The sequence below is a fragment of the Balaenoptera acutorostrata genome, chromosome 9 (genome assembly GCF_949987535.1).
Source record: "Balaenoptera acutorostrata chromosome 9, mBalAcu1.1, whole genome shotgun sequence".
Taxonomy (NCBI): Eukaryota; Metazoa; Chordata; class Mammalia; order Artiodactyla; family Balaenopteridae; genus Balaenoptera; species Balaenoptera acutorostrata.
In genome coordinates this window covers 63,364,820-63,388,555 of record NC_080072.1, presented here as the reverse complement: position 1 = coordinate 63,388,555, position 23,736 = coordinate 63,364,820, and the positions used below count along the sequence as shown (strand labels likewise).

Below are 23,736 nucleotides of genomic sequence, written 5' to 3'. Positions count from 1 at the left end.
CAGGAAAAGCTAATATTTCAAACTAAATCATGAACATGGGATTGAGAGATAAAAAGTTTCCCCAAGTGAGTTTTAATGAGTGATAACTGAATATAGTGAAGAAAAGACAAAAATGTGGGAAGGAAAAAATTACGCTTTATCACAAAAAATAGAACATCATCCCTCACAGAATATAATTTCATGTATTTTTTTAAATTAATTAATTTATTTATTTATGGTTGTGTTGGGTCTTCGTTTCTGTGTGAGGGCTTTCTCTAGTTGTGGCAAGCGGGGGCCACTCTTCATCGCGGTGCGCGGGCCTCTCACTATCACGGCCTCTCTTGTTGCGGAGCACAGGCTCCAGACACGCAGGCTCAGTAGTTGTGGCTCACGGGCCCAGTTGCTCCGCGGCATGTGGGATCCTCCCAGACCAGGGCTCGAACTCGTGTCCCCTGCATTGGCAGGCAGATTCTCAACCACTGCGCCACCAGGGAAGCCCCAATTTCATGTATTTTTAAAACAGCAGCAAACACTAATGAGGAAAACTGGTGTGGACCAAATCTTATCATGTCATGCCCCTGCTTAAAACTCTTCAAAGGCTACCCATAGCCATTAATACAAGATCCAAACTCCTTAACAGAGCACCTCGGGACCTTCATGAGCCTCTGGTTCTCCAGCTTCCATTCTCAGTATTTCCTCCTAACCCCATTCACTCCTTTGACCATGATGATCAAGGCCATATCATCTCTCTACAAGCTACTCCCTCACTATGCTTAGAGTTCCTAACTGTCTTTCTTCTAGCCATTCAACAGGGCTCAGCTCAGTTGTCACTATCTCCAAGAAGTTTTCTCTGACTCTGCTATCTGCCTTTTCTTGAAAGCATTTGCTTATGTTCTGTTTACTTCTCGTTTCCTCCACTCTGGTCTGTGAGCTCCTTGAGGACAAGAACTGTGTCCTCTTCATAGTAATCTTTCCCAGTGCCAGTGTCGTGAGTTGAATTGTGTCCCCCAAAAAGATGTTGAGGTCTTAACTCCCAGTACCTGTGAATGTGACCTTAATTGAAAGTAGGAAATTTGCTGATCCAGGATAAGATGAGATCATTTTGGTCGGCCTTAATCCAATATAACTGGTATCCTTATAAAACGAAGAAAGTTGGATACAGAGACAGACACATACACAGGGAGAATGTCAAGTGAAGATGAAGGCAGAGATGGGGGTGTTGCCTCTATAAGCCAAGGAATGCCAAAGATTGTCAGCCAAACGCCAGAAGCTAGGGGAGAGGCATGGAACAGATTTTCCTCCACAGCCCTCAGGCGGAACCAGATGCCTTGATCTGGACTTCTAGCCTCCAGAATTGTCAGACAATAATTTTCTGTTGTTTAAGTCACCCAGTTTTGTGTAACTTTGTTCCAACAGCCGTAGAAAACTAATATAGCCTGGAACTTAAATGTTTTTTAAAGAATGAATGAAGTGACTCACCATATTATTTTACCAGCCTGAGCCCTTTCCTTCACAGTTCATTAAAGTATACTTATGGAAAAAGGATTCAGTGATCTTTATTTGATTCATTCATTTTAAAAATCAGTTTTGGAGTATCGACTTTGTTCATAATGCTCCTGGGGAACATAAATAAAAGAGTTATTGGGCTTCCCTGATGGCGCAATGGTTAAGAATCCGCCTGCCAATGCAGGGGACACAGGTTCAAGCCCTGGTCCAGGAAGATCCCACATGCCGCGGAGCAGCTAAGCCCGTGTGCCACAACTACTGAGCCTGCGCTCTGGAGCCCACGAGCCACAGCTACTGAGCCCACGTGCCGCAACTACTGAAGCCCAGGCGCCTAGAGCCTGTGCTCTGCAAGAAGAGAAGCTACCGTAATGAGAAGCCCGTGCACCACAACTAGAGAAAGCCCACGCGCAGCAATGAAGACCCAACGCAGGCAAAAATAAAACAAATAAAATGAATAAATTTTTTTAAAAAGAGTTATTATTCCCTCTACATTCAAAATGCTAACTGTCCAACATAGGGGACATTACACTTTTCCAGAACAGAGCTGACAGTTAGGTGCTGCATACCACAGTAGTGGTTTATGGCAGGCATGTGTTCTGATTGTTTGGTGTCCATGCTATACAAGCTATTAAATGTTTTCAATATCAACCCTTCCTATAAGTAACTAATTCAATATAGAAAATGATGTCTCATTAAAAGTGAGAGAGAGGACAGTTCTGGGTGTACTCTGATGATTTTGCAAATATGTTCCTATAAAAGAGTTTCATCTTCAAGAAATTCATGGAAAAGACTCTGACAAGTACAGGTTTCTGGTAACTGACTGTACTGCTGAACTGAATGAATAAGCATTTTCAGAACTCTAATGAAAAACTGATGAACTCATAAAAGTGCTAACAAAAGATCAAGATGAAAAAAAAGAAATTAATTACATGGGACTGAGTGAACTGATGAGGATGAGTATAATTTTTGTGACTTTCTGTCTGAATTAAAAAAAAAAAATCCCACAAGGACTCAGAGGAAAAGAATATACAAATCAATTTTCACTGCAAAGTAAAGGAGCTGTTACAGTGGAGGATTACTGGACTGAATGTCAATTTTATGACATAGTATAAGTGTGTTTCATGTTTGGTAATTGCAATCATTGTTGCTTTTGTTGTGGTCATCCATGTACAATGCTTGGTGTCAGTCTATCTATCTCTTGTAAAAATAAAATACAGTGTGTGTGTGTGGAAAAAAAAAAAAAAAAAAAAAGTGAGAGAGAGAAATAGCATTAAATGTGGTCGTGGACACATTACTTTTAATTTAAAAGATGGGTATTAGGAAGGACTTTGCTGAAGAGGTGTTACTGGATAAGAGCCTTTGTGGATGGAAATTTATCAAGACCCATCCAATTACCCTTCAGACTTTCTGATTTCCCCAGCAGCAACCCTGCCAACTGGAACATTCCTATCAAGACTTCAAAATATGAGTTGATTTTTATCTCTCTCAAATAATCTGTTACTTTTGATAACTTTATGTGTTGGGATCTGGATGCCTCCAAACAGTCTGGACTGTATTCAGAATCAATATTAATGGCTTTGGTTTACATTGGCAACTAGAGTTAACTTAGAAAAAAAACATTCAGGCAGACGTGGTTGATAAGTAAAGGCAGTGCCTATCACTTTTTTTTTTTTTTTTTTTTGAATTTACATCAATCACCTTTGATGGTAGGTGTAATTTTTTTTTTTAATAGCTACTTTGTTTATTTATTTCTTTTTTATTTTTTTGGCTGTGTTGAGTCTTCGGTTCGTGTGAGGGCTTTCTCTAGTTACGGCAAGTGGGGGCCACTCTTCATCGCGGTGCGCGGGCCTTTCACTATCGCGGCCCCTCCCGTTGCGGGGCACAGGCTCCAGACGCGCAGGCTCAGTAGTCGTGGCTCACGGGCCCAGCCGCTCCGCGGCATGTGGGATCCTCCCAGACCAGGGCTCGAACCCGTGTCCCCCGCATTAGCAGGCAGATTCTCAACCACTGCGCCACCAGGGAAGCCCAGTGCCTATCACTTTTAATGCTGGAAGCTTGGAGGATATTCCATTTCAAGTACAATAAAGTAGACAGTAAACCAGTAAGAGAACATCTGATCACACTTTGTCATACTGTCCCATGAGCAGTCAACTGTGGTCAGAGCAGTTTATTTCATTTGTAAGGATGCAGGCAAGGAAGTGCTGATCATTCTTAGATTTAATAAAGAGTAAATACGTTTCTCATTGGTAATCTCTATTGTTTCTTTAGATACAGTAGACACTTCTTTAATTCCCAAGCACACGAGGCAGTAGTTGGCACATTAAAATGCTCAGTATGAATTATTCTGGTCACTTTTTTTTCTTGAGCTAAAGCAGTCTGCTAAAGCATACACATCTGTTAATGTGAGATGCTTGACATTTAAAAGTATACCTATGCCATGTGATCATTTGGTCTTTGAACAATTCAATCATTAATTCATCCTGTAAATATTTATTGAACAATTACCATATGCCAGCAGTGTGCACAATATGATCTATTTTATGCAACCCCTACTTTCTAGGATCATATGATTTAGTTGAAGAGAGAAGATCAATGCACACAAAAGATTAATCTCAAAAGTGATTTAATCTAACTTCTTAGACTTTCTGTGCTTATACCTAGACTGCTGAGAATTGCTGAAGGAAAAAAAGTTACTAGAATAGTGCTATCATTAATTCATAGTCACTAAACCCTAATGAGACAATCAACAGTTCCTTGCAATTTTTCTGCGTTTCTCTAATCAATTATTTCTTCCATCTTCCCTAAGAGCTATTTCAAAACTTCTGTACTTTCTCAAATCTCTGACCTCACTACTTCCCTCATCTTGGCCAGTACCACACTTTCTTGTTATCAGAGTAAATTGAAGATGAGAACAACTTTAGTGTACTGCCATTAAGCCAATAATCTTAACCTTTATCTACACCATCCTTTTCTCCTTCCCTCCTAATTCAGTGGAGAAAGAGTCCTCCTGTCTCCATTTATTCCAAACTATTTATTATGCATAGTTTCAGGGGCTAAGTGTACATTGGTGAGTATAAGGGGTATGGTTCCTTTCCTCCTGCAGCCTGTATTCTAACTAAGACTACTTGTTGCTTTCACATGAAATATTTCTCAAATAAGTTTCTCAAATAAGCCATGTTATCTCCCAACTCTGGGTCTTTAAGTGCATGTTTCCTTCTGCAGGGATGTTCTCTCCCCATTCCCTTTCTCCTGGCTCACTTTCATCTTCTAGGTCTCAGATTGGATATCAGGACCTATAGTTAGCACCTGTTCCTCTCCTATCAACACTTACCACACCGGGTTTTCATTGCCTCTTTACTTGCCTTACTCTCCATTAGAAAAGAACCATAAACACTGATTCACTGATATAACCGCAATATATATAGGGCAGTCCTTGGCACATGAGTAGTTATCAATTAGTGTTTGTTGAATGAGTTAACTCATTCTATTTAAATAGATGTGAAAAAGCTGATACGTATAATTGGTTCTACTGGGGTTCAACTTAGCAATGAACTACTTTGAGTTGGCAAAGACTTGAGTGGTCTTGAAAATTAAAGTGGTGAAGGCATTTCAGATGGGAAACAGGAGTAACAGTAGAAAAACAGCACAGCAAGATCATCTTGCTTGGGGGGAAGCTTAGTAGCAGAGAAGTAAGGAATAGTGAGAAGAGGGGATGTAGCATTCCTGTAGAAAATGAACAGTGACGGACAATTTCAAGAAACAGAGCAACACAATGGATGTAGAATTTTAGGAAAAGAATAACCTGGAAAATCTTTGCTGAATGGATTGGAGAATCAAGCAGGGAAAGACTGGAATCAGGGAATGTGGTCATGAGCCTTTTACACTAAAGCAAGCATGATTGGATAAGTACTTGATTTAGTGAAGTAGCAATAGAGAAGACATATGTACATATATATATATATAATACATATACACATTTTGTGCCATCCTCTCCTATTATGGGAATGAGTGAGGTAACTACAAACTAGCAGTTCCACCAGGCAAGAAGCCCAGCCAGTCATCCAGAATTTTCCTCCAAAAGGACTGGAAATTTCAGTCCTTTGATGGGTCTTTGTTCTTTCTGCATTACATAGAACACTACTGATTTCTTTTACATTCCTACCCTCATCACATTATACTGCCCCGTTTCTTCTCATATTTCTTTTACTACTTCTCACTTCATTTTATCTTTTTTTATTGCTCTGAAACAGTGGTTCTCAGAATGTGGTCCTCACACCAGTAGCATTAGCATCACGTGGGAGCTTGTTAGAAATGCAAATTTGGGGGCACGTGCCAGATATTCTGAATCAGAAACTCTGGGCATACAGGCTAAATTCACTTCTCTCAAATAATAGTTATTCCCCAAGGCACATACTATAGAATCCTATTCTCTCTGTAATCTCTTTCTTGTGGAGAATCCATTTTCATAGTTTCAATGACCACTGCTATGTTGATAAGTGCCCAAACTTGTGTGTGTGTGTATGATTTCATTATAAAGAGGTAGATATACATACCACCACTTAGACCATTAGAATTAGATGCTGTATTAATTTCCTGGAGCTACCTTAGCAAATGACCACAACTTGGGTGGTTTAAAACAATAGAAATTTATTCTCTTGCAGTTCTGGAGCCTGGAGGTCTGAGATCAAGATGTCAGCATGATTGATTCCTTCTGGAGAGCTCTGAGGGAGAGTTTGTTCCATGTTTCTCCCTCAGTTTTTGGTAGTTGCTGGCAATCCTTGGCATTTCTTGGCTTATACACGTACCATCCTGCTCTCTGCCTCTGTCATCATGTGCATTCTTCTCTGTGTGTTTCTCTGTTTCTGGGTCCAAATTTCCTCTTCTTACAAGGACACCAATCATTGGATTGGGGCTCACACGAATCCAATTTAACTTCATCTTAAATTGATTGCATCTGCAAAAACCCTGTTTCTAAATAAGGTCACATTCACAGGTAACAGGGCTTAGGACTTCAATCTGTCTTTTGAAAGGCGTAATTCAACCTCTAACCACTGCCACTTGAGTAGATTGTGGTATACGGAGTCAGATGGAGGAGACTGAGGAAAGTATGTGTGATACGGAAATGGAGTTAGTAACTAGAGATCACTGTTTAGAAACTCCAGCTCTTACAGTAAATGAGGCTGCAGCAAGTTCAAGAGAAGATCTTTTTTTATTAATTTATTTTTTTTAATTAATTAATTTATTTATTGGCTGCATTGGGTCTTCGTTGCTGTGTGCGGGCGTTCTCTAGTTGCAGCGAGCGGGGGCTACTCTTGGTTGCGGTGCACGGGCTTCTCATTGTGGTGGCTTCTCTTGTGGAGCACGGGTTCTAGGCAGGCGGGCTTCAGTAGTTGTGGCACACGGGCTCAGTAGTTGTGGCTCGCAGGCTCTAGAGTGCAGGCTCAGTAGTTGTGGTGCACGGGCTTCATTGCTTTGCGGCATTTGGGATCTTCCCGGACCAGGGCTCGAACCCGTGTCCCCTGCATAGGCAGGCGGATTCTTAACCACTGCGCCACCAGGGAAGTCCCAAGAGAAGATCTTTCTAGGATAGGACAGAAGCATGGTCAAAGCCAGAATAGAAGAAAAGCATTGATGGTAAGAGACTGAATATTCTAGAAGGGAAAAAAAAGGAACAATGAGTAAAATTCAATGGTGAAGGGGAAGATTTAGGTTTAGAAAAGAGGAACAATGCTCATTCCTTTGAGAAAGGGTAGGTATAGACATGGAGACTTTTCACAATAAAATAGGCACTGAAGTGATGCCTCTTTTTAGGCAAAAAGTATAAGTGGGTATTTTGAGGTACATAGTCAGGAGAAAAGCTTGGACCATTGACTGTGGTAAGTTAATTAGGTGGTGATCTGTGAGAGATCCTTAAGCAGGATTGAGCCTGCCTAGCCAGTGCCGAAGGCATTTTGAACAGAACCACTTCTTTCAACTCCAAACTTTGTCGTTTGAACCCAGGGAGAATCCAGAGAGTAAGAAAATACAGCTTTGGTCTTTAATCTCATTGGGTACTGTAGATATGATTAATTAATTATTCTCTCAAATTAAAATGAAAGACACATTTTTGGTATTTTTTTAAGCAATGATTTTTTTCTAAAGGAGAAGAGATGTAAAATAGTCTGTTACCTGTGTAGACCAGACCCACAGGTGAAGTTTTTGTTTTGTTTGTCAACTGAAATGTATGCACATTCAGCAGTTAGGTTGCCTGTATTTTCTAAAACAAAGCCTGCCAGGCTTCAGGGTGGATTCTGTGTTTCCTTTAATAAAATAGGATAGTATAGTCAGAATGTACAGAATACCACTATAGTATTTTTTTTTTTTGTAAAGCACTAAACACCCTACCTTGCAGATCCTAGATAAACTGTGACAGAAGCAGTCTGCTTAATAATATTAAATTTTTGGAGGTGCCCCAGAGTGTCCTCCTAGTAAAGTCACATAAAATGAAGTTGGACCATGTTATCGAATTATTATAAGACATTATGGGGCTTAGTTCTTTACACCCATAAAGACTATATGGGTACATTGTAGTCACATGACTCTTTCAAGTATTGGGGTTTTTATTCTAAGCTTCCCGCACGCAGAATCAGTCCGTTTTCCCAAGACTTCCTTCTTCAGGCCTCCACCTTCCACTGGCACCTGCTTCTCAGCGTAGTCAGGCACCAAGGGGAAAGGGTGAACGGTGATCGTTCCTCGTGTTCTTTTTTCACAGGAGAAGGAAAAGATTTTGCATGGGAAAAGGTTAAGTTAAAGGCTTTAAACAACGTTCAGACATTCCTTTCCCTACACCTGCATCTCCTGTGTTAACATGAGGATATACAATCTGGGGATATGCAGGAAATACGGAAAGAAGAACCCAGCTTTATGCACTAGGTGTAATCCTGAAATTGTTTGCACATCAGGTTTGTCAAACAGATCAGTTTGTAATAAGTTCCTTTTTTCCTTTGCCAGAGTACTGAAATATCCACTGATTTTACTTCCTTTTGTGATTTTAATACTTACATTGTTCTGTGTCAGCTTTGTTTATTACTGACACATGTATAGGCATGTTTAGTATTATTCTCAGCAGCCAAACTTTCCACAGTCGATAGTGTTAGGGTCACGATTTTAGGATGAGACCTACCAACTCTTGTCACTGAGTTTATTTTATAATTGATTAGTCCATTTCTTTATCATGGACACATCTTTTCAATATTGTAACCAATTCTCTAAATTGGTCACTTACCAAAAATCAGTGTTCCTTACTCAAATCTTTATAATACTCATTGTATTTGTCTTGTTAGGGACCACTCTAGCTTATCTTACTGTAAATACAGGTTTTGAGTGTTTGCTAGGCATTTTTGTCTCAATTTCCAGCCAGGGGAGCTGGGATTTTATGAGCACGGTATGATCTAAGTCAGGGCAGCTGACTCTTCAGTTACTTAGTCAGTCTGATGTATTGGTTTTAAAGATGCGTTCTCTTTTATCAATTCTAACTTAAGACTGTATTCAAGATCCAGCCCAAATGCTAAACCTTTTGTTGATTCTCCTCCTGCTTTTCTAAGAAGTAAGTCATGATCCCCGCTGTACTCACATATCATAGTACCATTACAGAACTTATCCTAGCCAGTTCAGTTCTGTCAAGATCTTTAGGTATCTGTTTTCCAAACAACTTGAGAGCTTATTGAAAGCAGAGAATTTTTATTTATCAAGAATCTATTTTTGTAATAACTGTAAATGGAAAGTAACCTTTCAAAATTACATAACATTTTTAAAAAGACATTTGAAAAAAGAATCTATTATGTGCCAATTACTAAAGAACATAGATACGTTTATTCCCTTATTACACATGAGGAGATTGGGACTCCAGTTTACACAGCTAGTAGATGGAAGAGTCAGGACACGAAGCTGGCTCCGCTGTTGTCCCACTGCCTGCACAGTGGTTGCCATAAACTCTGTGTAGACTAAGATGGAGAGGTAACCAGAGTTCAATGAGGAAATGTAACATATACATTCATCAACTCCAACTAACGGCGCTCACTTTTTCAGCTGCTTCTCACTCTCTAAAGCCACCAGCTTCATATTAAAGGGGAGTCTTTCTCAGAGACAAGTGATTTTCCTTGTCCTCTTATATTCATATGTTTATCCATTCTTTCATTTAATGCATATTTATGAGGTAATTATGTATCTGCCCTGGTTCTACTGCATAGCATGAAATAGTTAAAAATCCGTGTCATCTGGAGTTTATATTTTCACCAAGGAGATAGGCAATAAAAAATTAAATAAAATACATAGATGATTTATATCGTATATCACAAGGTAATAAGTGCTAAGGGACACTGAGAATAGAGCAGGATAAGGAAGTGGGATGATTGTTAGGGGATGGTATTAAATAGGGAGGTCAGGGTCAGGCTCCCAGAGAAATTGAAATTTTCACAACAGCCTGAAGGCAGGGTGTTCCAGGCAGCAGAAACAGCTAGAGCAAATGCCCTAAGATGGGAGTATGTCTGGCATGTTCTAGAAATATCAAGGCAGTAAGTGTGTCTAGAGTGGATTGAAGGAAGGAAGTATGAGCAAATGAGGGTAGAGAATGATCCTATAATGTAGACAGACTACCCCTGCTTTAACAGAGTGTGTGCAAGGAAACCAGTGTCTCCAAACTGATCATTTGGATTTGGTCTTATGGCTTGGTAGACCTAGACCACATTTGTCTTCATAGAGCAGCCCTCCAAAAAGCAATGACATCATCTGGATTTAGAGCATTGCTTCAGCCAGGTTCAGCCACAGTCACTCATGTGAACTCATGGATCATTATTTCTGTACTGTTTCTGGTCAATCCATTTCTTTACATTTATGTTGGCTACAGTTGATAGCAGCTGGTTATACAATGCATGGTATGTACTCAGGAGATGCTTGTTGAATGAGTGGATATATGAGTGAGTGAATGAATGAATAAATGAATGAATGGATGGATGGATGGATGGATAGATAGGACCAGATTTGATTTTATAACACAGATGGATACTTCCACCTGTAAATAACCTTGTATTCTGGATGTAGACATAAGCTATACGTTTACCTATCATGTTGAATTGAATATCTGGAATATGGTTGAATGTTGATCAAATATTGATTATTTTTAAATGTATCCATGTTCCACCAAAGTAAGAGAAATTAGGGGAAATGTTTAGTTCTGTACCTTTAGAACCATTCTCTGGCTCTTACTTAAAATACTTTAGCTTAATCAGAGTCACCAGTTAAGAAGTGCTTAAGCCTAATCTTAGTGGAAAAAACGTTGTTTCCTTTTTAGCTGATATATTTATGTCTACGGTATCCACAGTGATTTCATTGTCTTGGTAAAATCTTCAACTTCAAATGTCAAGTACATAGTTACTCCCTTTGTTGGACTTAAACTTGTTTATAGTGGTAATTTGTTTGCTTAGCTCTTCTGTAACTCAGACCGGCTGTGGCATTTACTGTTGGCATAGTAGATGTAAATCAGAGTCCCTGAATTTTCTTTAACCTTTTGTCCACAGTTCGGAATGAATTCTGTACTATTGTAAATGCAGTAGATTGATCCTAGAGTGTGGCTATGAAACTTTTGTAAATATGTTTTTTAAACTTTCCTATAATCATATATAAATATGAAATAACAGTTTTGGAAAACATGAGCTGATATGTATTTTAAATTTCATAGGAAAAGCCAGTTGGGGACATTTTATCTACCCTTGGTCATCTTTCACTTGGTAAACAAATTCTTTAAATATGAGGGAAACAAATACGTTTATAGATCTATGCAATGTCAAAGCATCAATAAAGAATAATTACCCACTCTAGTAGGAAATTAAATAACACTTATTTTAATTGCCCCATCAATTTAAATCCATTTTCCATTTATTGTTAACAACTAATTTAACAAAAAAATCATTTCATTTCAGGTATGATTCCAGAGGTGTTACTTTATAATTTACCATGCCATTATTTTTCCATTAACTAATCACTTACGCTATCTTAAGAGCAGCACATAGCCCTGCTCAATATTTATTCAATACAAGGATAGTGAAATGGAGTATTTTTAAAGTGTTTTTCATTGTTGTATAAAGTGCCAAAAATTTTTATGATTGTTTTATCATAAAACAAGTGTGTGGTTTTTTAAAACTAGGCAACTAGGGGTGTGTGTGTGAGGGGGGGTTTAATTTCTTAAGACAAGCAAGTTACAGAAATGTTCTGTCTTTAGTTACAAATGTCTTTGACTTATATCTATCTTTCTGAGTAATTTTCATGTTAATTATTATAATTTCAAAATACAATGAAAATATATGCTACAAGTATTGTACTGAATGTGTATTCAATTATATTCTGAGAAAGATTTTTTTTGTTCTTATACTTTTAAAGAGTCTATCAGTCATTCTTTTAAAATGGCCTCATAATGATTTTTTAATAACCCTATTCTTGTTATCATTCCATAGTTTAATATAAATAAAAGTTTACGGCAATATGTATAGACCCTGAGGATATTATGCTAAATGAAATAAGTCAGACAGAGAAAGGCAAATACTGTATAATTTCACTTATATGTGGAAATCTAAAAAACAAAACAAAAGAACAAACATAAAATGGAAACAGAGTGATAAATACAGAGAACAAGTAAGTGGTTGCCAGAGGAGAGACGAGTGGGGAGGAGAGAAGATATAGGTGAGGAAGATTAAGAAATACAAACTTCCAGTTACAAAATAAATGAGTCATGGTTGTGAAATATGCAATGTGGGGAATATAGTCAAGAACCATGTAATATTTTTGTACGGTGACATATTGTAACTAGACTTATCATGGTGATTATTTCAAAATGTGTAGAAATATCTAATCACTATGTTGTGTAATAGGAACTAACATAGTATTATAGGGCAATTATACTTCAAAAACAAACTCAGTCACAGAAAAAGAGATCAAATCTGTGGTTACCAAGAGGTGGGGGAAGAGGAGAGGGGGAATTAGATGAAGACAGTCAAAAGGTACAAACTTCCACTTAGAAGGTAAATAATACTAGGGATGTAATATACAACATGAGAAATATATACAACATGAGAAATATAATTAACACTGCTGTATGTTATACGTGAAAGTTAAGAGAGTAAATCCTAAGAGCTCTCATCACAAGGAAAACTTTTTTCTATTTCTTTAATTTTGTATCTATATGACGTGATGGATGTTCACTAAACTTACTGTGATAATCATTTCATGATGTATATAAGTCAAATCATCATGCTGTACACCTTAAACTTATACAGTACTGCGTGTCAATTATATCTCAATAAAACTGAAAGAAAAAAAATTATAAGCCATAGCATAGTAAAATTCTTCTCTCAAGATGGAAAATTTCCAAAAAAAAAATTTTTTTTTAAAAAAGGAAATTTTCCATGTTTAAAATGATTTCATATTTCGTGGTTTGTTACAAACATAATACAGTCAAAGTATATAATCTACTTCTTTATTCTTTAGACTGGGTGCAGGGGTGATTCATTTGTGTTCATTCTTTATTAACTATAAGTTAATAACAGGAAGTGTGAAAATATGACAAGGTACCCAGAGAAGGAAACATGAAGGGCAAGCATCGAGCTTCTTTTCCTTATCTTCTCTCTGAAATTATTACACCGATATCCAATGTATCTTCCTCATGGCTCTTATCTCAGAATCTGTGGAATGTTCGAATTGCTGTACTTTTCATTCTGAAATGTCAAAAATATCTAGGTCTCTACCCAAATGACTGGCAGGACTTCTGTTCTCTATGCTAGAGTAACAACAGCAGCAACGAAGATGATCCCATAGACTAAACGTGGGCAGGATTGCACTTGTGTTTTGCCTCATTAGCATTAATCAACAAGCTTTCAAATGTTTAAGGAACACAGTTGATTGAAGTAGAATTTATTGTTATTTATTACTGTTGTAATAAATTGAGGATTAATTTTTTTTCGACTGTTGAAATGTGACTAATAGCATTTTCTTAAACAAATACAAGGCTTTTCTTTTTCTGTTTCTTTTCCGTAGGTTTAGGCTTCAGTATTGCAGGAGGTGTGGGGAACCAACACATTCCTGGAGACAACAGCATTTATGTAACTAAAATTATAGATGGAGGAGCTGCACAGAAAGATGGAAGGTTGCAAGTAGGAGACAGACTACTAATGGTGAGTGTGACTCAAGCAGAACTATGTGTATATTTATAAAGCTCTTGTTTCCCAGTGTATGACTGTCTTAGTCATTTCAGGCTGCCATAACAAAATACCATAGGTTAGGTGGCTTAAACAACAGAAATTTTATTTTCTCACAATTCTGGAAGCAGGGAAATTTAAGAGCAAAGTTCTGACCCATTCAGTTTCTAGTGAGGTCTCTCTTCTTGGCTTGCAGACAACTATCTTCCTGCTGCATCCTCACATGGCCTTTCCTCTGGGCTTGTGCTGAGAGAAAGCTCTCTTTCTCTTTCTCTTCTTATAAAGCCATTAGTCCTATCAGATTAGGGCTCCACCCTTAAGTCATTTAATTAATAACCTTAATTGCATCCTAAAGACCCTATCTCCAAATACAGTCATATTGGGGGGTTAGAACTTCAACATGAGAATTTGGGGGGGAGGAAGCAGTGACCTTGGGTGGAAATAGAAAAGGGAGAGCAGATTTTGTGGTAAAAGATATCAAAAGTACAGGTATAATTGGAGCTGATTTGTTGATATTTTAAAAACAGAAATCTAAATTTTCACCAGTTTTCATAGGCACAGAGATTATGTGTTGTTCTTCCGGTATCATCCATCTCCTATCAGCCAGAGAGACTGCTAAATCCAGACTGGTAGAGAGACGGGCTTTGCATAGCAAAGGGCACAACACGATCTGGTTTATTGATCTGTACATTTCCATGGCTCTCTGTGTTCTTCGGTTCAACCAGCGTAGACACAGTTCCTGACTTCCAAGAATTCATAATCTGGGTTCTGTCACGTGTGCAAATGGATCCCTTCCCCCTCTCCTTTCAGACAGGGTTTCTGCTATTTTACTTGCCAGCCGCTCACATGCTTCAGGAGTCTTGGGCAACGATTGACATCAACACGCAGCCACGCTTTCTGAGCCGTGGAGTTTATATGATAAACGAAAGCAAAATGTAGGCAATTATAAGCAGTAAAAAATCGGTGATTGCACCTAAAAACTGTTTCATCTCCATTTACTGTTTTATATTAAATCTACAGGATAATAATCAAATACTGAAAATTAATAGAAGATAGCCGTCAAGTAAGAGAAGTATATCTAGTTATATCTAGTCATATGTCTCCCTTTGTAAAACAGGGTCTTGAATCTTTGTCACAAGGAGCCATTATCTCCAATACTTTCATGAGAAGTGTTTGGGAAGGATCAACCTATACAATTTCAAAAGAATAGTAATTTCTAGGACATGTGCAAGTTTTGGGGGTTGAACCTCAAAGTTCATTGTGCCCATGTCCCTGGACTCTAGACAGGTTGTTTGTAGTCCCACTGGGCTAATTTTGTAGTTGTCAATGATTTTTGTATTGAATTATCTGGATAAGAGCTTTATAATAATCTTGATAACTAACAATTTTTTGGCATTTACTGTGCTCCATGTATTTTTTTAAATGTTTTTCTGTAATGTGTATGTATTTCTCACAACAGCCTATTTTATAGAAGCAAAGGGAAACTGAGGTATAGAGAGATGTTTACTAACTTGGCCATGGTCATATAGTTAACAATGGACAGAATTGGATTTCAAATGTTTGTAACCACCAGACATGGTCTTTGCATTTGTTTCCTAAAATCTGTCAGTCAGTTCTTTCCTTCCTTCCTTTAGTTATCATTCAGTCATTCATTAATTCCTTTATTTAACAAGTAATATATTGAGTACCTACCATGTCCCAGGCAACAGCCACTTCTCAGGAAGGAACTCTGTCAGCAGAAGAAGTATGGTCAAACTGAATGGGCAAAAAATGTGGCATTAATGACTTCAGTCAAAGTTGCGACTAAGAGTTTTTGGCTTCTTTACCACTTGAAGTCGCTACAATTTTATTTTTTTTAAACCATTTTATTGAGGTATGATTGACATGTAAAAAGCTGTACATATTTAATGTATACAACTCCATGACTTTGGGGATAAGTACATACCCATGAAACCATCACCACCATCAAGGCTATGAAGTTATCCATCACTTCCCAAAGTTTCCTCTCACTATCATTATTATCATTATTATTTTGTGTGTGTATGGGGTAAGAACACTTAACATAAGATCTACCTTCTTAGCAAATTTTAAGTATACAGTACTGTGTTGTTAATTATAGGCACCAGGCTGTATAGTAGAACCACCATTTCCATTCTCAGGACATTCTGAATTTTGTTTGCTTGTTTTTTTTGCCTTTGACGTGAAAGTTGGTTCTTTTTTTTTTAACTTAAAGCTCTTTTGTGTGTTTTTTAAAGTTTATTTATTTATTTTTGGCTGCCTTGGGTCTTCGTTGCTGTGCACAGGCTTTCTCTAGTTGTGGCGAGTGGGGGGCTACTCTTCATTGCAGTGCACTGGCTTCTCTTTTTGTGAAGCACAGGCTCTAGGCATGCGGGCTTCAGTAGTTGTGGCACACGGGCTCAGTAGTTGTGGCTCATGGGCTCTAGAGAGCTGGCTCAGTAGTTATGGCGCACGGGCTTAGTTGTTCCGCAGCATGTGGGATCTTCCCAGACCAGGGCTCGAACCCATGTCCCTTGCATTGGCAGGCAGACACTTGATCAATGTGCCACCAGGGAAGTCCTAAAAGTTGGTTCTTATGATGTTGTGTCTTCTGAAACAGAAAAGTGTTATTGGGATATAAGACAACTTCTCTCTAACGACTTCTCTCAAGAAGACAAACTTTATTGTTTGTGGACTTAGGAATAAAATAAACTGTGATATCCATTTTCTACATAGTGCTAAATTGAAAAATGAAGAGGACAGTTTCATTCTAAATTAATGTGTCATAGCGACTGATTTGACCTTTGGCTCATTGTCTGTAAGAGTTTGGATGTAGGCAACTCTTCTGGACCTCTTCTGTTATTTCTTCAACTGCTGCTATTATAGTATCAAGCTAGATGTCATTTGCTCATTTCTTGAAGTTCTGTTTAAATTTTTAGCTTTATATTCAAATTCTTAAAAAAAAACCCTCAAAGTCTAAATAATTCTGTCAAAGGATTTTTCCAGGCACCATGCTATTTTTCCATTATCATTTTCTTGATATTCATTGTAGACAAAATGATTTCAAAAATAGCTATGACATAATCCTTAACTGTTTTGAGTTTTAAAGCATAGTTTAAAAAAAAATGAAGCTTCAACAATCATAGGTCTCTCTCCTCTTACGTAAGGAAAACATAATTAGTACTTTCAAGGCAACTGCCAAGCTGAATCTGGAAATGAAAGAAAATTATTCATTTTATAAAATTCTGAAAGAAAAATGAGGCTGAGGGAGAGCATAAATTAAAAGTCCTGGAAGCCACCCCAAAAGATCAATTATCTTGCTTCAACCAAAAATATTTATTAATGCTCTCCTTCTGTCATTCCTTTCCACCTCCTCTTCCCTTTACTACCCTACATTCATGTCTTCTTTATCTTTCTCCTCTTCTACTCTCCTCCCCCAAAGGAAGTATGAATAATTTAGATTCTGTGATTTACCAGCTGTACCACACTCTATTTTTCTATAAATAGGTTTTTTTTAAAACAATTTGTACCACTCCCTTCTCTCACTTCTTAGGAAAAATTCCTCCATATGTTATTCATTCATAGTTCTGTAAGTAAGCTGATCGAGAATAAAATTCCATTAATTTCTTTAGACTTTTGTGGATAGATCACCATAATTCAGGAAGTCTCCCAGCATCTACCCTGCAGTGAGAGCACAATCTTTTTTTTTTTTTTTTTTTGGCAGGGGGTGGGAGTGGGGGATCTTTAGTAATAAACCTTTCAGTTTCTCAACTGAAATAACTTTAATGTTGGACACCATCTGAATCATACCATATATACTGGGTACTTTTTTTTCCCTAAATACTTCTTATATGTCAGAATTGAAAAGTATCTATCTTAGATATTATCTTATTCCAACTCTCATTTAGTACATCAGAATCCCACAGAAAAGCAACCATGTGAAATAGTCCCTCACCTCTGCTAGAACTCTCTAAGGATGGAGAATGGAATGCCTCGTCGAAGCTATCCATTAGATACTAACCATCAGTAAAAATGTTTTCCTTAAAATTATATCAAAATATACTTCCCTATACAGCTCTCCCTTTAGTAAAGGTCTCTCCCTTTAGTAAAGCTCTTTCTCTTGGAAACACAATGATGAATATGAATTCCTTTTCCACATTTGTTTAAAAAGCTATGTCTTGCCAATTCTCCACTTCTCAGTCTTTTAAGATGTTTTACACTTTTCCTCTCACTCTTGCACTAAATTTTATCATACATCCATTTATCCTCTGAAAATAGATTACCCTTTTAACAAAACTTCTTTTGATTCTTTAGAATGTTATTCCCCAACTTAAAAGAAAAAAAAACAGGCAATATTATTGCATCTGACCTTTACATTTATTCTACTGTAAGAAAAACTTATCCTGCCTAAAACCTTTGCAATAAGCCCCTTAGTGTTTCAAATAAGATGACTTTAATGTCAGACCTCTCTGATGTTTCATGGGTCACCCAGATGTGTGGTATATGTTCTCTTTATCAAAATAACACTTTTTTAAATTTCCCCTGCTACTGGCACTTATTTTCATTCACTAGAATTTTGTTTGTTTTGTTTTGTTTTTTATTTTTTCAAATGACAGTGACATCTGATTTTAATGGATTGTACCAGTAGCTTAGTGTTGAAATCTCAGACTGAATAGATTCCCTCTTGGCCTTGAACTTCATGGAACAGATGGTCAGAGTTTAACAGTATTGATAATTTTCTAATTCTTTCATATATTTTTACACACTCATTTTTATTAAGCCCTACCATGGTGATACATAGAGCCACATATATACAGAAATGTGATCTTCTTCGTCTTTTTTCTACACAATACCAGAAACTTTGAATCTAGGGTCATCTAATTGTCTTCTCTAAAGGGACAACATGAACTGTTAATTGGCAAAGCCCTTGTCGCATTGTGATTTAAAGTTTATAATCTTAGTCTCTTTTTTCCATAACCTTTGCTTGACGTTTGAAGAAAAAATTGTCAGTGAGAGACTTTTTACATCTTTTACAGAAAATAAGTCTGTATGTTTTCTTTGCTTAAAGGGAAGCCGAAGACAAGAGGAAAGGTAAATGAGGCATTGAAATAATATGGAAAGACAGTGGACTCAGAGATAAGATATCTGGATTCAAGTCCTAGGCAGCCAGCATTAACTCTACCTAACTGACCTTGGGCAAGTCATGTTCATCTTTGATCTTTTGTTATGTCCTCAATACCATGACAGCATTGCCTTAGATCAGTGTTTCCCAAGTGTGTTTTAAAATATTAGTCTCATGTCTGTGTCACATGAAAAGCATCTATAGTCAAATTGAAATTCTACAACCTGTATCTCACCTCTTTTGTAGATTCTCAACAAACTTTAGCATATATAAGGGTCTATGAAGTCCTCCAGTCAAGGAACTAATTTAACTTTGGTACCCTAACTTTCAAATATATTTTACTGTGGAATTTTTTCTTAAGTAATGTTTATGAAATACCTAGAACTAGTGTTCACTGGAGTCACTCTGGGATGTGCTATGTGTGAGCATCTCCCATTTTTATTCCAGAATGTTTATCCTATGGTAAGGACATTAAATAGATTTAGGGAAGATGAGTAGAAACAAGATAATTTTCTGAATGAGTATTAGTTGTGAGGACCCACTATCACCTTGTTTCATCCAAATATCAATAAGAAAATCATCTTGAAGACCATGCAAATATGTAGGAGTTATCTGAATAATGAAGAGGATTTTAAAACACTTTCATTGTTTAGGCCAACCTTAAATAAAAACCAAAAGCTATAACTGTCTCTGCACATGGCTCTTTCCTACCACCAACACACTGCCTCCTACTTAAGAAGATCTTTCACCCACAGCACCTCCTCACTCCAACACTTGAGAGATGGATAGGTCAGTCATTACTGCTATTCTCATCTTCCAGAAGAGAAAGTTAGAACTCAAAGATGCAAACACTTTTCCAATATTACATAACTAATAAATTGTGAGATTGGATTCAGACCTAGATATCAATTTTCTAAAGCCATATTCCTTTCAGCAGTTTACTCAACCCCTTTGGTTCTCCATCTTGGTTACACATTTGCATCTCATGGTAAGTTCTTGAACACTATGGATGCCCAGGCCTCAATCAACCCTGAATAATCAAATCAGAATCTCTGGGGTAGGAGCCATGCCTCGTTTTCATTTTTTTTTTTTTTTAAGTTTTCCAAACAATTCTAATGTGCAGCCAAGTTAAGAACCATCATTCTACCTTGACCTAATCACATCCTACCCAACTCTGCTGCAGCTCCACTGCTTCTCCTGAGGGTGACTTCTGAGGTAATGCTCATTGCATCAAGCTGGTATAGCATCATTTAGCAACTTCCAGTCATGGGCTAAAAGGCATTAGAAATAGTTCACCCTTCAGACTCTGTCTCCAGTAGTTAAATTACTTTCTGAAACACCAGGGGAAAAAAATTTTGGATAATTATTTCTTGGACTCCCTTTTAATTTGTCTCAAATACAATAAAATTACAATATAATGCATATGCAATGATATATTTTATTTAAGGGTTTAAGGGCTCTATATATAAAGGGATTTTATATAAAGGGTTAAAACCTTCCATTATATTGTTTATTTCTTTTGCTTGTATTCAGTTTAATAACCCTGTTTATAGAACTTACTCTATAGTCATCATATATTGGTACCTAGTATAAAGCAGTGGTTTTAAAATTCTTTAACAGCACACCCCATCAGTAAAACACAAAAAGTTGTCTTTAATATATGTATATTTCTCTACTTTAGATTGCATTCATATATTGTTATAGTAATATATACATTTTATTTTAAACCATACACAAGAAATACAAAGATGAAGATTGATGTGATAAATATTAATAGAAGTTCAGATATTTCTTCCTGTACCCAGCTGATTGTACTGGGGTTCCTATCATACGGTCCATTTGGTGACCAGTGCTATAGAGGAAGCTGAAGTCAATCAAGACATCAGTGGCACTTGCTCTCTCTCTCTCTCTATGCAATGAAAGATGAAGAAATGCATTAATGGGACTTCCTTGATGGCGCAGTGGTTAAGAATCCGCCTGCCAATGCAGGGGACATGGGTTCCATCCCTGGTCCTTGAAGGTCCCACATGCCGCGGAGCAACTAAGCCCGTGCACCACAACTACTGAGCCTGTGTGCCACAACTACTGAAGCCCACTCACCTGGAGCCCGTGCTCTGCAACCAAGAGAAGCCACCGCAATGAGAAGCCCGTGCACTGCAAGGAAGAGTAGCCCCTGCTTGCTGCAACTAGAGAAAGCCCATGCACAGCAACGAAGACCCAACGCAGCCAAAGATTAATTAATTAATTAATTTTTTAAAAAATGCTACATAAATAGTTTTTAAAAAAAAGAAATGTGGGCTTCCCTGGTGGCGCAGTGGTTGAGAGTCTGCCTGCTAATGCAGGGGACGCGGGTTCGAGCCCTGGTCTGGGAAGATCCCACATGCCGCGGAGCGGCTAGGCCCGTGAGCCACAACTGCTGAGCCTGCGCGTCTGGAGCCTGTGCTCCGCAACAGGGGAGGCCACGATAGTGAGAGGCCCGCGCACCGCAATGAAGAGTGGCCCCCGCTTGCCACAACTAGAGAAAGCCCTCACACAGAAACGAAGACCCAACACAGCCATAAATAAATAAATAAATAAAATATTTAAAAGAAATGCATTAATGATTAATTGAGGAGGAAGAAATTTGCACTGTTGGAGCTCCGATTATGTCCCTTATAAGCTGATGCGAGCCGGTGTTCACATTTTGTACCAGCCTTTCATTCTTCTATCCCATGCCTGACACAGAGTGAGTGTCCAATAAATATGTATTGTTGGTTGAATGACCTTCATTCCTTATCCTTTCCTCTCTGACTCAACACAAATGTAAAATAGAAGCTCAACACAAATGCCTCATTCTTCCTATAACATAGGGAATTTTGGTTGCTTTTCCTTTGATATGCCACATTGTTTTTTTAACTTATTTAGCGGATTGTTTCAACATTTATTAAGTGCCTACTGTTTACGCTGTGTCAGCTGGGGGAATACAAAGATGAAAACGATCTAATCATTGCCCTTGAGAAGGTCAGTCTTTGAGATGGAAAGAGGCACTGCAGGAGTAAGTGTTGTACGAGATCAGTTTCACAGAAAGAACCCTGAACAGGAAGAAACTATTTCCAGCATTAGGATCAGCCAAAGCACTATGTCTGATTATGATGTTTGATCATTATTCGTACACTGCTTTATGTTATACAGTGTCTTTTCAGGTTCATGGTATCATTTCTTTCTCATAAACACAAGTAAATCAACAAATAAATCAATATTATCCCCATTTTACATATAAGAAAATTAAAACTCAGTAAATATGTTAACTGGCCGAAATTCATAAAACTAGAAATTGATAGCAGATCTGAGTCTACTTTCAAAATTACTCTCATTATATACCAGGTTGCCTTCATTTCTAAAAAACACCTAGGTTTAAAATATGGCTATTATTTCTCATAAATTTAAGTAAAGTCACTGGGCATGAGAAATCAACTTCCTTCTTTCCTATTCCAATTTTCCATTACTCATGAGATCTTGCTATGTGTGTCTCATAAAGAGGTCACCGCACTTAGTTTCTGTTCTCCCTTACTTAAGGTTTTTGTTCTTATTCATTTGAAAAATAGAGTTAATTTTGTTCTAACCATAACTAATTTTGTTCTAACCATAATTAACCATAGTTAATTTTGTTCTAACCATCTCATTTCTGAAAAGATGTAAAATAAGAAAATATTTATTATCCAGAGATAACCATTATTAACATTTCTCGTGTATTCACAGTTATTTTTAAAACAAATTTTATTATAGCAGCTCATTACAGTGGACTGCAGAGATTTCAGTCTTTGGTTTATGCATATTTATTTTCATCCCATTGACATTACTACATTAGATTGGCCCCCTTTTTAAGTTATTTTACAATATGGTGATCATCTACTTTGTCTTCTCTTTTAAAAGTTAACTTTGGAGTTTGTGATGTTTTTTTCCAGTGTTTCTAGAGTCTCACATTTCCTTGTACTATGTCTTAGTACAATTTTTATGTCCATAATACCTCCCAGTTTGTCTCACCACATTGCTATTCCTGAATGAATATGGAAAGGTCAGTATGTTGCCATCTGTACATTGCTCATTTCTCCTTATCACACCCTCTCATGCCCGCACACCTCCCACCTTTGTACCATCACATATGTATTTGCTAACACTTATTTGAATTCCCACAACACTTGCCATGCTCAAGTCTCCTGGCACCCCTTTCTTCAACTGATTTGCCCTCTTCTGTCGGCATCATGCTCCAATTCAGTGTTCCCTCTTCCGCTCGAGAGAATGAGTCATCTCACCTCCAACCTCTCTCTCTTGGCCTCAGTCCTCTGTCCTATTGAAATACATGGCCAGGCTGCACACATGTCCCCCTCTGTGTAGCGCACCCCACAGAAACACTTCATTGAAATGCACATGATTTTTTTTTCTGAAACCAGGCCAGTTGCTCAGTGTTCACCATTATAGGCAGATACTTGATGCAAAAGAAAAAAAGGAAAAGGAAAAAGACAATGGAAAACAATGACAAGAGCAACCAGCCAATCAGTATAATGTCCCTTCTCTCTGTGTACAATCAGCTCCAGCTGTAGGCCCTTTATCTTGAGAGTTCAGAGGATAATGCACACATATAATTACCCCAAATAAACCCACTTTCGTGAAAAGCATTTTGAAGACTTCAGCACAAAAGAGCACTTTTGGGTCCAGATCCTATACTATTCTGAATTTTTAAAAAGACCACACAGAAGCCTCATCAACAGTTCTCTAATTAAACTCATCAGTTCACAGATGTTTACAGGAAAATGCTCAGCGAAAATTTTCACCCAGAATTCCTGTTTCCTGAGAAGAGAGATGGATGATGACAGTAGTAATAGTAACAAGAGCTCACATTAATAAGTAATGAGCCTGCCACTTTACATA

The 23,736-nt window shown here is 37.6% G+C and overlaps 1 protein-coding gene across 12 annotated transcripts in view; it reads left to right on the top strand.

Annotated features, from left to right (window-relative positions):
- Window positions 1-23,736, top strand: part of DLG2 (discs large MAGUK scaffold protein 2) — a 1,232,045-nt gene that overhangs the window by 665,976 nt on the left and 542,333 nt on the right. For all 12 annotated transcript variants that reach the window (XM_057552562.1, XM_057552552.1, XM_057552555.1 and 9 more), the window contains one exon: window positions 13,549-13,685. In XM_057552562.1, the coding sequence (XP_057408545.1) occupies window positions 13,549-13,685 (137 nt within the window). The remainder of the gene's footprint in view (window positions 1-13,548; window positions 13,686-23,736) is intronic.